Raw genomic sequence first — 15352 nt, 5'->3', positions numbered from 1 at the left:
GTTCCTGAGGGGATTGAATGATGATGAGGTGTACCTTATTATTGTCCCCATGAATCCAAGGCTCATGAGTTTTCGTGAACTTCAATCAGAACTCCGAAATCTAGCCAGGGAGACCAAGAAGTTTCACCCCCAACACAAACCAAAGAAATCATTCAGCCAGGTTCAGGTTGCTGCAAGAGAACAGCAGGGGGGAGCTAAAGACAGGGCTGATGGAGTGAAGTCCACTTTTGAATTAACTGCACTGGTCAAGAAGCTAACTCTAAGTCAAGAGGAGCAAGTTAAAAGGCTCACACAGCTGGAATCAAAAATAGCTCCCCTGCAAACCCCTGCACCAACCAGAAACCAGCCAGCAACTATTAGGCTCACAACGATGAAGGACCCACAAAGTAGACTGACACAGGTAGTAAAAGTTCCAAAAAGGTTTAATCATGCAAAAGGGTAGGTACACGGGATTCAATTAAATTGGGAAGAAGTATCAAAAATGGCAGGCAAAAGGCAGAGTCACAAAAAACAGGCAATGGTCAAAACATTCACTGGGAAGACAAGAACTGATGCTGGAATGCTCACACGGGGGTAAAGACGAACTGGCAACATCAGGGAGCAAACACATGGCTTAAATACACACATGGGGGAGACAATGACACACAGGTGAAACACATTAGGGTGGGACTGGTAATCACACAGGAGGGAAACTTGAGAGGAAGAGACATCTAGGATCTGGAGCGGGTCATGACAGCAACGAGGAGTGGGAGTTCTGGTACCCCTTTCATGTGCTATCAATGTGGGAGGGCTGGGCATGTAGCTAGAGTTTGCAGAACAGTAATGCCAGACAACAACCAGATCGCAAACCCCCAGCCTCCCCCTACACTTTCTCAAGAGGGAGAGCAACAGAGGCTGGACATTCTTTAAACGCTTGAGGCCTATGGTAACAGGGACAACCATAGGCATGCAGTTAGGTGCCCAACAGGAAGAGCAAGGAAGTGAGGATGGTAGAGTAGATGACACACTTCTTGTGGGTCCTAGGATTGAAGGTGAAATAGAAGTCAATGGCAATATGTGTAGGGCTTTCATTGACTCTGGCTCTCAAGTAACCAGCATCACCTATGAGTTTTGGTGTAAACACTCTGGATTATGTCAGCAGAAGCTGCAACCTTCCAGTATTCCTGTAGAAGGTGCCGGTGACCAGAACATCCTTCACCATGGTGTACTACACATCAGCTTCAAGGTCCTGGGCAAGGAATATGCCAATGTACCAGCCTTTGTTGTTCCTGAAACAAAGTATAGGTCCATGGTTCCACTACTTGTGGTCATACGAGCCTCGAGGCAAAGATCAAAGACAGCCATCCAGAATGGTATGCAGCACTGATGGAGGTGGGCAAGACTGGACCTTGTGGTCCTGAAGGCAGAGTGGGCCCTGTTCAGTATGTCAGCAGCAAAGTTTGGGTCTTTGCTGGTAAAGAGATGGATGTGATGTGCAAGGTGACAAAGGGGCCAAGGAAAAGGTCCTACACTGCACTTATCGAAGCCTGGTCCTCTCTGAAGCTTAAGGAGGGCCTTGCAGTGGGCAGAGTCCTGGCTAATGTGAAGAAGTGGCGTGTTCCCATCCGAGTGGTGAACCTGTCTGAACGATCAGTGTCAAGAGAGCCTAACACTCACCTGGTGGACATTTTCCTGGTCCAACAAGGGCTGCAGGTTGGAGAGGGAGGTCAGGAGAGGAGTCACCGGGCATGTAAGAGTCAAAATACTGGGAATGAAGAGTCTGGAGCATGTCAAAGCCATGAGCAGGGTGTGAGTGGTAATGGAGATTCCCCAGCATGTTGTGTGGATTTAACTTTCTCTTCTCAAAGAACTGGTGGAGAGGAACGCTGACGTCTTATCCCAGCACTCATTGAATTATGGACACACAAAGACAGTGCAAAATGAAATCCCCCTGGTGGATCCTAAGCCGTTTGGCTCCCTTACCACAAAATACCACCCTCTCAGTGGCAGGATGTCAGGAAGGTCCTTACAGAGATGGAAGAGGCCGGTGTGATTCACTCCAGCAAGAGCCCTTATGCTTCCCCCATTGTAGTTGTAACCAAGAAGGACGGGTCACTGAGAATATGCATGGACTACAGGAAGCTGAACTCTTGCAGTACCAGGGATTCTTTTCCTCTATCGAGGATAGAGGATGCACTGGAAGAATTGGGGCAGTACAAGTACTTCTCTACTCTCGACCTCACTTCTGGGTATTGGCACGTCGAGGTAGCAGAGCAGGATAAACACAAGATGGCTTTCAGCACACCTATAGGTCTGTATGAAGCCAACAGGATGCCTTTTGGGTTGCAGAACGTTCCATCAACTTTCCTGTGATTGATGACCTGCTGTTTCGTGATCTGAACTACATCAATCTGCTTATCTACCTCAATGACATCATCTCCTCAAAGCCCTTTGAAGAACCTCTGAAAGGGCTGCAGCTGGTGTTTGATTGGCTTCGTAAACATGGGCTGAAGCTGAATTCATCAAAGTGCCATCTGATGAAAAAGGAAGTTCAGTACCTAGGGCACCTGGTATCCGCTGGGGGAATCAGGGCAGACCCAGAGAAGATAAGCGAGGTGAAGGACTGGATGTGGCCTGCCAACCGCAAGGAAGTGCAGCAGTTCCAGGCTTTCACTGGATATTACAGGCAGTTTGTGGAGGGTTACACACAACTGGCTGCACTTCTGTATTGTTTCACCTTGGGGGACCTGAGAAAGAAGAAGAGGGGGACCAAGGCACTCCTCAACTCCAGTTCCAGTGGACAGAGTAGTGCAGAAGTGCATTCCACATCTTAAAGCAGAAACTGAACATAGCTCCAGTTCTGCACTACCCAGACTATAATCTGCCCTTCTTGCTACAGACTGATGCATCAGGAGAAGGACTGGGTGCAGTTCATGCTCAAGTTCAGGACGGCAAGGAGCAAGTTGTTGCTTATGCCAGTAGAGGGCTGAGTTCAGCTGAAACCCGTTACCCCATACACAAATTCAAGTTTTTAGCTCTGAAAAGGGCAGCAACCGAGACATTTTATGATCACCTGTATGGGCACTAATTCTCTGTCATTACAGATAACGATCTGCTTAAATATGTGATGACCACTGCTAAACTGGATGCAGCGGGCCAGTGCTGGGTGTCCCAAATGTTCATGTTTGACTTTGATATTCAGTACCATTAAGGAAAATGCAATGCCAACGCCGACACACTGTCCAGGATGTCCTGTCAAGATATTGCCCAGGTGCTGCAGACATGCCCCCAGGAACAACAAGAGGACGTCAGAGAGTTCAGATGCAGCAGAGTGAAATCTAGGAGGAGTACAGGCAGATTGTCCTCAAACACCGCTATCCTGCCTACTTGAACTGCTGAATATCCTGGCATCGGAACGGAGTCGCTGCATGCAATGACAAAACAGAAGGGTAGGGCAGGGCAAAAAGAGGATTCTGTGATTGGTCCAGTTCTACACTACAGGTCACTAAACACCAAGCCAAAGAGAAGTGGTGGTGTGGAAGGTGGGGTGCAGGTGCGCCTTCTTTTGAAAGAGTGGAAGAGGTTGGTGGTCAGCGAGGGCATCCTCTACCACAGAGTTCAAGATGGTCAAAGGAGATTAATCGAGCAGTTAGCGCTGCCAGAGAGATTGCGAATGTTGGCAAAAACAGCCCTTCATGATGACTCTGGGCATCTCGGCTTTGAGCACACATTCTCACTTATGAGGGAGCGTTTTTACTGGCCCAGGATGTTCCATGACATCAAGGCATGGTGTGAACAATGTGAGAGGTGGAGGTGCTGTCTCAGAAAGACTCCCACTGCAGGTCTTAGAGCTCCCCCTGTCAGTATTCACACTCAAGTCCCAGTGGAACTTGTCTACATAGATTTTCTGATGCTGGAGATGTCCAAAGGAGGAATTGAGAGTGTGCTGGTCATAACCGACCACTTCTCTCATTTTACACAAGCGTACCCCACTAAGGACCAGAAGTCTTGCACGGTGGCAAAGGTGCGCTGGAGGAGCTTCTGCCATTTTGGGTTTCCTGCCAAACTTCATATGGATCAAGGGCACAATTTTGAGAGTGCTGTGGTGAAGGAGCTGTGCAAGATCACTGGAATCACCAAGACCCACACAAGTCCATATCATCCTCAGGGTAATGGAACAACAGAGAGGTTTAATAGGACCCTGATGGATATTCTGGGTACACTGGATCCACACCAGAAGTGCCACTGGCACGAGTATGTAGACACCATGACACATGCCTATAATTGTATGCATCATGACTCATTTGGATACATGCCATACTTTTTAATGTATGGCAGACATCACAGACTCCTAATTGAGCTAGTCTTTGGGCTGTCAGAGAACGAGGAGCCATATGAGTACAGTGAATATGCCAAAATTCTTCAGGACTGTCTGACATTTGCGTATGACAAGGCCAACCAGATGTCCAGGCAAGCCAAAGAACAGCAGAAAAGACACTATGACTGCAAAGCAAAGTGCCATGTGTTCAAGCCAGGGGACAGGGTCCTGATAAAAATATGTCACATGAAAGACAGTTAGAAGCTTGATGATAGATGGGAATGCCAGCCCTACATTGTTGTAAAGACACAGCCTGGCATACCTGTGTATGTGGTTCGGTCTGAAGATGGAGTGAGAGAAAGAGTGGTCCACATAACCTTCTTAGTCAGTGCATGTTTTTTTCCCATGGGGCCCCAGCAGGAGGCAACTAAGGGAGGTGAGCCAGACACAGAAGCCAGCATCTCATGCAGTGGATCAGAGGATGTGGAAGATGGTGAGCCTGAGGACCTCAGGGAGGGTGCAAGTGGAGCCCAGAGTGAAGAATTGGATGTCATGGAGGATCAAAGTGAGCTGGATGAGGGAGAAGGCAAGTCCCAAAGAACTACTTCAGGGAAAGGACAGTGAAAAAATGGACCAGCCCACAAGAGAGCACCCCCCCACCCCACAGCCTGTAAGGAGGAATCCCCCGAGGGACAGACACCCTTCCCAACATGTTGTCCTATCAGTCAATAGTTTGTAGAGCTTGAAACTGCTCAGCAGAAGATAGACAGCGGACGGATACTGTGGCAGAAAGCCAAAGCAAGAAAAGAGCGCTGCTGTTAGAGATCATATGACACATATACACTCACTGGCCACTTTATTAGGTACACCTTGCTAGTACCGGGGTGGACCCCCTTTTGCCTTCAGAACTGTCTTAATCCTTCGTGGCATAGATTCAACAAGGTACTGGAAACATTCCTCAGAGAGTTTGGTCCATATTGACATGATAGCATCACGCAGTTGCTGCAGATTTGTCGGCTGCACATCCATGATGTGAATCTCCCGGTCCACCACATCCCAAAGGTGCTCTATTGGATTGAGATCTGGTGACTGTGGAGGCCATTTGAGTACAGTGAACTCATTGTCATGTTCAAGAAACCAGTCTGAGATGATTCGAGCTTTATGACATGGCGCGTCATCCTGCTGGAAGTAGCCATCAGAAGATGGGAACACTGTGGTCATAAAGGGATGGACATGGTCAGCAACAATACTCAGGTAGGCTGTGGCGTTGACACGATGCTCAATTGGTACTAAGGGGCCCAAAATGTGCCAAGAAAATATCCCCCACACCATTACACCACCACCACCAGCCTGAACCGTTGATACAAGGCAGGATAGATCCATGCTTTCATGTTGTTGACGCCAAATTCTGACCCTGCCATCTGAATGTCGCAGCAGAAATCGAGACTCATCAGACCAGGCAACGTTTTTCCAATCTTCTATTGTCCAATTTTGGTGAGCCTGTGCGAATTGTAGCCTCAGTTTCCTGTTCTTAGCTGACAGGAGTGGCACCCGGTGTGGTCTTCTGCTGCTGTAGCCCATCTGCCTCAAGGTTCGACGTGTTGTGCGTTCAGAGATGCTCTTCTGCATACCTCGGTTGTCATGAGTGGTTATTTGATTTACTGTTGCCTTTCTATCAGCTCGAACCAGTCTGGCCATTCTCCTCTGACCTCTGGCATCAACAAGGCATTTTCGCCCACAGAACTGCTGCTCACTGGATATTTCTCTTTTTTGGACCATTCTCTGTAAACCCTAGAGATGGTTGTGCGTGAAAATCCCAGTAGATCAGCAGTTTCTGAAATACTCAGACCAGCCTGTCTGGCACCAACAACCATGCCACGTTCAAAGTCACTTAAATCACCTTTCTTCCCCATTCTGATGCTCGGTTTGAACTGCAGCAGATCGTCTTGACCATGTCTACATGCCTAAATGCATTGAGTTGCTGCCATGTGATTGGCTGATTAGAAATTTGCGTTAACGAGCAGTTGGACGGGTGTGCCTAATAAAGTGGCCGGTGAGTGTATTACACAGCACACTTCACATACCACAAACATAAACACAAACCCATAACAATGTGTACGTTGTTATGGGTTTGTGTTTTATTTATTTTGTTGTTTTGTGTTTTATTTTATTTTGTGGGCAGCACAGTGGTGCAATGGTTGGCTCACAGCAAGAAGGTCCTGGGTTCGAGCCCCGGGGTAGTCCAACCTTGAGGGTCGTCCCAGGTCGTCCTCTGTGTGAGGTTTGCAGATTCTCCCCGTGTCTGTGTGGGTTTCCTCGGGGGCTCCGGTTTCCTCCAAAGACATGTAGGTCAGGTGAATTGGCCATACTAAATTGTTCCTAGTTATGAATATGTGTGTGTGTGTGTGTGTGTGTGTGTGTGTGTGTGTGTGTGTGTGTGTGTGTGTGTGTGTGTGTGTGTGTGTGTGTGTGTGTGTGTCAGCCCTGTGTGATGGCCTGGCGGTCTGTTCCAGGGTGTCTCCCCGCCTGCCACCCAGAGATTGCTGGGATAGGCTCCAGCATCCCCGTGACCCTGAGAGGAGAATAAGCGGTTCGGATAATGGATGGATGGATTTTATTTTGTTGTCCGATGGCTGGGACGCCATCAAACACAGACAGGATAGGTGTAAGGAGGTCAATTAATTAGAGTACTCACTAGTGGGCGCTCTCGTATTCTTTTTGCCAGTGAGAGAGAGAGTCTGGCCATCTTTTGAGCTTTGCAACATGCGCTGTGATTGGCTGAGAGCCTGTCACATGCTTGACAAGTGCCATGTTGCCTACCAACGTCTGGCTCTGTCATTATGACGTTTCAATGATTTTTCCTACGTTTTCAGCCATTTCTCGCCGATTTGTAGCAGTTGAAGGAGAAATGGTGTGTTGTGCGGCTTGGGGCTGTTCCGTTTGGCTGGGACAAGGCCGTATGATGTATCGATTTCCACAGGATGCACAAAAGAGGGCAGTTTGGACCATGAAGATTTGCAGGCTGGGCTGGTCCCTCTCAGTTTATTCCTACTTGTGCTCGGTGAGTTCATTGACAGTGTTTACGATTTTTCGATAAACTAACTTCTCTAGAGCAATTCAAGAGTCTGTAAGGTATTGATGTGTGGAAATCAGTTGTATAGCACACCCAAACCATGTATAACTGTTGACAGAAATCAGGCAAATGTAAATGTAAATTGTCATATGGGATGGATTTTGGAATCATACGTGGGAAACACTCCCTGCCATACAATTTTGAGGGGGAATTTGGGCTGATTGCTGTAACCTTGCATTTTGTGACGGGAGTCCAGCAATCACATTATCCATGAAGTCAACTTGTAACATTAAATGTAATACACCTTTTATTTTTAGAAATAACACAATCCAGGTGTCAAACTTTCTATATCTGTGCATCACACCTATTGTTTCCTCTTCTATATCTGTGCATCACACCTATTATTCACTCAAATGTACACTTAATGCTGGCTAACTGCTAATTGTGGATGACTCGCACCCTACCCATAAGACATTTAAAAATCACGAACTTTGCCTTAAATTTAGAGACCTTTTATTGTGATAAAAAAATACACGACGTTAGGGAGATCACAAAACAAGCCCAAACCCAAACCTTCGAAATATCAATCTCTATACAGTATCAACAGTAGTCGGGCAAAAGCAAAGTGTAAACAAATACACGTGGGTGAATGTAACGTATTGCCATTGTTGCGCTCCTGCTGATGACGTATACCAACCTACATCGTGGTCAGAACCAATCAGAAGCCTCTAGGCCAATGTGTTCTCCATTGTTATGTCGTTTGGGGGAAAAAATTCACGGTCTGGGTGGGCCCCCGGGTTCCGCGCATGTTATACGTATATCTAGTATGTCACCAGTACCATCCAGTTCACTCACACTGACTTCAACTTCACTCACAACACTCGAAATGTACCCGCTTGACGTGTCTTTTCCATCATGCCCGCCGCTGCGTTTGGCACACCTACCGCACCATAGCCATGCCCACCATGCCTGAGAACCTCACCTGCCACCCCATCTCCATCTATCCATCCATTATCTTAACCGCTTGTCCTGCTCTCAGGGTCGCGGGGATGCTGGAGCCTATTCCACCAGTCATTGGGTGGCAGGCGGGGAGACGTCTTGGACAGGCCATCACAGGCCCACAGGCCCGCCCACACACACACACACACACACACACACACACACACACACACACACACACACACACACACACACACACATTCATTCGTAGGGACAATTTAGTATGTCCAATTCACCTGACTTGCATGTCTTTGGACTGTGGGAGGAAACCGGAGCCCCCGGAGGAAACCCACGCAGACACGTGGAGAACATGCAAATTCCACACAGAGGACGACCCGTGATGACCCGCCAAGGTTGGATTACCCTGGGGCTCAAATCCAGGACCTTCTTGCTGTGAGGTGACCACGCTAACCACTGCGCCACCGTGCTGCCCCCATCCCATCTCTGTTTTCCCTTATTTCTTTGAAAGTGCAGCTTGAGAGATCATGAAGTGAGCGCGATTTTGAATAGCGCTCACATGGGGCTGCCTACCAGTTGGTAGGCAATATGGTGCCTGTGTAGCCAGTTGGCCAGACTCTCTCTATACATGGCGCTGCTTTTTGCTGTTTTTGTTGGTTGTGGCCATTTTGGGTTACAATTCCGTTGTATTACTGTAAGGTGACAAGCGAGGCACAAATAAAGAGAGACACTGGACTGCTCTACCACACCGCAATCAAACGACTCCTACACCTGTTCTCCACCCCAATTCCAATCCGGAAAAAAAAAACGAAAAAAAAATTACACAATGCAGAGACTGGCAAGGGGGTCGGGGGGTGGGGTATTTAGTTAAAGGAGGGCTTAGGAGACACCATCCAGGGTTACATAAGTAAAGCAATTTTACGTTACCTATGCTGTGAAGGAAAAAAAACAAACAAAAAAACACTGCGATTGTAGTAAAAGATGTTGCCGGAATCCAAAAAGTTACCTGTTACTCTTTTGACAAAAATGAAAATAATTTTGATTTTCTAATGAGCAAGCTTAAGAACTTACTAAACGGGAACATCAAGTCTCGGACCAACAGGTGTTGAGAGAGTGTTTACCTCCAAGTCATGAGACTCTTAAACTGATCACTCAATCACAGACCACCCGTTCACTACTGAAAATGCACACTTTATCTGTTCACATTGGCTACTATTACCAACTGCACAATCTCCTATTTGGACAATTTACTGTTACAATACCACTGCATATGTCACCTTACTATATTGTACAGACATTCTCTACTGTAGCACACTGTCCAAGCAAAGTACAGCCAATGTCTGCAGTGACTGTTTTTTTTCACATGTATCCTGTTCTTGCACTTTGATTTCTCACATTACATTCATAAGTACTTTTATTTCCCACTTGTGTGTTGAGCCAGCAAAACAAGCATTTCATTGTGAGAATAAGTGTAAACTTATTTTTCATATATGACAAGTAAACTTGAAACTGAAACTAAGATTTTCTGGCAGACTCCCCCAAATGTGAGGCCCATAGACACTGAAGATGGCCACTTCAGAATCAGAATCATTTTTATAGGCCATGTAGGTTTGCACATACATGGCATTTGACTCTGGTTTCCTGGCGCTCTCGGTGTACTTACCATAGAATAACAAAACTATAACACAACAATCTTCAGATATATACACAGGATTGACTATATACAGGCGAAATAAAAGGTGATAAAGTGTAATGGTGCGGAGAACAGGAATAGGAACAGACTTGTGGCATAGGGAGGAGAAGATAAGCAATCTAAATGAATTACAGCTAAAAGCATGTCAGGTGAATAAAGAGGAGCCAACTCCCTTAAGAGATTAACAGAAAAAAAACTTGCAAGATGAATTTAAAATCCTTTTTCAAACTAATGGAGAGATGTTTGAGAGGGGTATGAAGTGTTTATATATGGGCTATGGGACTCTCAGTACGTTGTTTGTGCCTGTGATTTAATTTTTGTGTGTCATGTAAAGTAATAAATTATCAACAGGCTCAAGAGCAGAGCTGAAATGTTTGGCCTACTTGGGAGTCAGTGAGGAGTTTGAGAACCTAATGCACTGGACTGTTAACGGGCAATACACTGATGACTACAAGCAGCTAAATGACTCCTTCACATTGTGAGTTCTTTACCTCCTTCATCCCCCTCTTCCTCTGTCTCTTAAGTCTCTGAAAACATCTTGTACTTCCTTTCTGCATAAGTCGATATGTCTGTATGTATACGTGCGCATTGATGAGTGTCCATCTGGTGTGAGTGCCTGCATTGTCTATCTACACGGGTGCGGTAATTTCATATGCGATAAAGTCAAGCTATTTAAACTATAAACCAAAAATGAAAAACAATCAAATCAGACCACAGTGCTGCACAATTTGAAAATGGCTAAAGAATGAAGACAACGGAATAAAGACAGATTACACAGACACAAAAGTGTAAAAATGAGAGAAAGACAAACAGGTGTGTCAATAAGATGAACATTTTGGAGAGTACAAGTGAATATTAACACACAATTTGATAGAAGTGGCAGTTCTAATGTAACGAATTCGAGGGGGTTACACAACCACAGAAACTGCCGCGGCTGGGAAGCGAACCCGTATCGCCCGCACCGCAGGAGACATCGCTAACCGCTCGACTAAAGGGTCAGACCCCCCAGCCGGCCAGCGTGTCTACTTATCTATGCACTTACACTAATTAGAACGGCTGTTCCAAAGTTTTGGGTGTATTTGCAATTACCACACGGCCCTGTGACCCTGAGGGCAGGACAAACGGTTTGGATAATGGATGGATGGATGGATGATTCACTGCTTTTTGGTGATGTAACAAAGCCTGTATCATAAATCACCAGCATATAAGTAATAGACTATGTTGTCCTCTTTATGAGATTTTGATTTTTTGTTTGTATGTGATTGATTTATTAATTCATTGCTTGTTCATTTGATTGATCAGTTGGTGTTGAGTGATTAATCATATCCCCTATATTCAACATACAAAGCATGAAAGGATTTTTAATTCATGTTTACTATTCATATATGATTTATTGTCTACTTGACTACTTGATTAACAGATTAATTCAATTGATTCATACCCCACACATTCCCTGACTTAATCTCGCCATTAATGACTGTAGTTTTGTTTGTGTGGGAAATATCTTATAGACCTGTCTGCTTGTTTTATTGATTGATGGATGGATTGACCAATTCTTCAATATCATCCCTAAACTTTTCATCAGCCGTCATGACAGCGGTAGAGTGTCTGGCTTGTCCATTCTGTCCATCTCTGAGGTACTACCTGAGTTCCTGAATGTACCCTTTTGCTGCCATGTGAATAACCCCACCGGTAAAGATGAAGGCTTGGTGTGGCTTCAGAGAGGTATTCTGCTCTGTTCTGTTACTATATGCTGTGCTGCATTTTGTTCATTTAATTTATATATTGTGTGTATTCCGTTAGACTCTTATGTACTGCTTAAAAAAACAACTATCTTATTCTGTTTTTCTGTTCCACAGTATTTTCTAAAATCTGTCGTATTTGATAATAGTCTTCTAAACATTGTAAAGCCACACCCACAACATTTAAGAGGGAATGATTTATTTGTCTGAAATATTTTTTGACGTTTTTTTTTTAAATTCAAGATGAAAAATTTAAAATGTTCAATTTTATTTATCCCTCCCCCTTTCTCCCCAATTGTACTTGGCCAATTACCCTATTTTCTGAGCTGTCCCGGTCGCTGCTCCACCCTCTCCACTGAGCTGGGGAGGGCTACAGACTACCACATGTCTCCTCCGATACATGTGGAGTCGCCAGCCGCTTCTTTTCACCTGAGAGTGAGGAGTTTCACCAAGGGGACGTAGCGCGTGGGAGATAACGGTATCCCCCCCCCCACCCCGAGAAGGTGCCCCGACCGACCAGAGGAGGCGCTAGTGCAGCGACCAGGACACATACCTCCATCCAGCTTCCCACCTGCGCACACAGCCAATTATGTCTGTACCTCTGACCAAACCGGAGGTAACACGGAGATTCGAACAAGCGATCCCCGTGTTGGTAGGCAACAGAATAGACTGCTATGCTACCCAGATGCCCCCCAATTTTATCTATTCTAAAGCCAATCCAATGAATTTAAAATCAGGTTGATATACAGAATTGGCAGCTTGCATTGGTCGCATCTTTCTTGAATATATTCTCAGTGCTATGGCGGATGAAGTCATACTGCACCAGAGTCTCTGATAGTGTTTTCTGTCTTTTCTTCGCTTGTCCTAGCTGACCACAGCATCTTCTACACCTGTGTGGGTCTCTGCCTAGCCTCCTGTTTGGTCTCTATAGCCTTTGCCACTGGCTTCTTCTTCTGTAAGGTGGATGCAGTCCTGTTTTACAGGAAACTGCTTCCTCTTCTGGTCAAACACAAAAGTGAGTACTCTACAGTATGGTTTGTTCGTCGGCCGGTTTGTGTAGCCCTTTGGTGGGTCCTCTCTTAAAAGTAACACAAACTGGTGCAGAAGCAGATCAGTGAGTTATGATAAACGTCATGAGCCATCTGTAACACAACAGAGGGCACCAGCTCACATGCATTAAATATAAAAAAAACACTGTTTTTATAAAACGCGACTAACACCTCTTGCCTTAGAAAATACGAGTCTACAGGAGTGTTGATGCTGCAGAATTGAACAGTGTTCTGAGCATTTGCAGTGCTTCAAGTAGATAGATAGAGAGATATAGATAACGATAGAGATATATATAGAGAAGTAGATAGATAGCGCTTTATCTTCCTCCTGAGAGGAAAGTTGTTTCCTGAGCTTGTTGTAACAAACAAAAACAACATACAGCTTAAGAGTGTAGACAACACAAAGATAAAGACATCACAGTTAACAATGACAACAATTACAAATGGTAACAGTGTTCAGTCTGGATGGCTGGTTGTTTAAAGTTATGATGGCAAAGGGGACAAAGGTTTTACTGTAGCATGTTTTGTTGGCCATTATAATCCTGTGCCTACGATCTGATGGCAGTTGTGTGAAGTGAATGTGAAGCGGGTGGCTGGCGTCACAGACATTGGAGCTGGCCTTCAGCAGAACAGAGTTTGTTTTTGGTGTGGCAATTATTTAATTCCACTCTGACATTAAATGAGGAGCGAGACAAAAATCTCTTACAGTTTTGTCACACTTCACTGTGTTCATGAACAGACACACAAGCCTAGATACTTAAGTGTGTGCCCTGATCTCAGAGCCCACTCCCTTCATACTTTGCAGCACAAAATGCCGAGTCATGCTTATTTTAAATAAATCTGAGTTACGGTCACAATGGTATGTACCCAGTGTTCTCCCTAATCCTGGTTGGAAGAAGTAGCTCATCTTCATTGCTGGTCTGTCATCCTAATGGATAACAGAACTTACTCAATGAGTTCATAGGTCAGGTCTTCCCTGATCCCTGTCTTCCAGCTTGTAATTCTCCAGGACCGTTCCTTCAGATCTTGTGACACTCAAGTGAGTCTCCTACATATTCCTCTGCCATCAACCAACAGTCAATCACAGGCCTTTACTAGTTCACACCGGAGAAGGCGCTTTATGGTGCCACCTTTGACCTGTTACACATGAGCCCCAAGCATCAATCCAAGCAATGTGAACATAGTATAGCTGATACATGGTCAAAGATTAAAAATAAGCAAACATTCATATATGAATTGCCCTCACAGTGTTGCAGCCCCATGTGCAGAGAATGGGGGGTCCAGTTGTCTTTGAAGCTGTTTGTGTGATTTTGAGCAGTTTGTTTTTGTTTGTGGCGGTAAGTATGGAGAAGTAGCAGATGGAGCTGTAGAGGAGCAGTGGTTCTGTGATGTTGAGGTACAGCAAGAGGAGAATGTGCATGAAGGATGTGCACTTCAACAGATGGGGCATTGAGTTTCCTGGTTACTGAGAGCCTTTGTTAGCAATGTTTCTGGATATTATTGGCGTGTTGGTTGAAAGCCAGGTTATTGTCCAGTGTTATGTCCAAGTACTTGATAGAGTTTACCAGTTCAACCACCTCTCCATTGATGGTTATGGGGGTGTGGGGGTGCAACGGGGGTGGGTTGGGTTGGGGGGGTTAATTTGGTTGAGGGAGTTCTTTAATATTTGGAACGTTGAGCTGAAGGAAGCTGTCTTCGCATCAGGTTGTGCAGTGGATGGTGTCCAGGTGTCAAGATAGGCAGTTAAGGAGTTATTGTTATTCAAAAGTGCCAGGATGGCAGTGTCATCAGAGTATTTGAAGGAAGTGGTGACAGGGGATGGACTTCGACAGTCATTGGTGTAGAGGGTGTAGACTGTAGAGGAATGGGCTCAGGGCTCAGCCATGGGCTGCTCCATTGTTGGTGACAATGGTAGATGATGTGACTACTCTGACTGAGTGCCTGGGGTCTATTACAGAGGAAGTTGTGTATCCAGTAGATGAGGATGGATGGATTGGTGCAAGGCTAGATTCTATCGATGTGGGGATTTTATGCTGAAATGTGACAAAACAGTGAACGTCATCCCCCAGGAATGGTGTTGTGACTATATCAGAGACTTGGCTCAGCCCTGAGAAGGGTGTGGACTTTGAGCTGAATGGATATGAATTGACATATATGAGCAGGAAAAAAAAAGAATGGAGGGGTGTGGCTTTGTACCTGGATAAAAGCTTCAATTATAAGGTGGTGGAAAGCATGACAACAGTGGTTGATGATGTGCTAGAATGCATTAATGTAGAAATCTGCATGGAAAAAAATAAAAATGTAATTGTGAGCTGTATCACCGGGATCAAATATTGAAATATTAAAGGACTGGATAGAAGATGGAGTGTGTATTATATATTTTTATTTATTATATATTTATATTTATATTCATATTCTTTTCATGAAAATATAATACACATTCCATAAAAAAAGTGATATCAGTAAGTTAAACATTTTTTTTCAGGACTGTAAGCTTAAATGATATTCTTTGGCATTTATGACACAGAACAGAATAGACAT

At 45.1% G+C, this 15352-nt stretch overlaps 1 protein-coding gene across 1 annotated transcript in view; it reads left to right on the top strand.

The window, feature by feature from the left end:
* The window catches only part of LOC130120344 (interleukin-1 receptor type 1), a 48429-nt gene that overhangs the window by 20866 nt on the left and 12211 nt on the right, over window positions 1-15352 (top strand). The window contains exons 6-8 of the mRNA XM_056288893.1: window positions 10372-10498; window positions 11606-11745; window positions 12631-12777. Coding sequence (XP_056144868.1) covers window positions 10372-10498; window positions 11606-11745; window positions 12631-12777 — 414 coding nt within the window. The remainder of the gene's footprint in view (window positions 1-10371; window positions 10499-11605; window positions 11746-12630; window positions 12778-15352) is intronic.

The sequence above is a fragment of the Lampris incognitus genome, chromosome 11 (assembly GCF_029633865.1).
Source record: "Lampris incognitus isolate fLamInc1 chromosome 11, fLamInc1.hap2, whole genome shotgun sequence".
In the NCBI taxonomy this organism is placed as follows: domain Eukaryota; kingdom Metazoa; phylum Chordata; class Actinopteri; order Lampriformes; family Lampridae; genus Lampris; species Lampris incognitus.
This window is presented reverse-complemented; position numbering and strand designations above follow the sequence as displayed.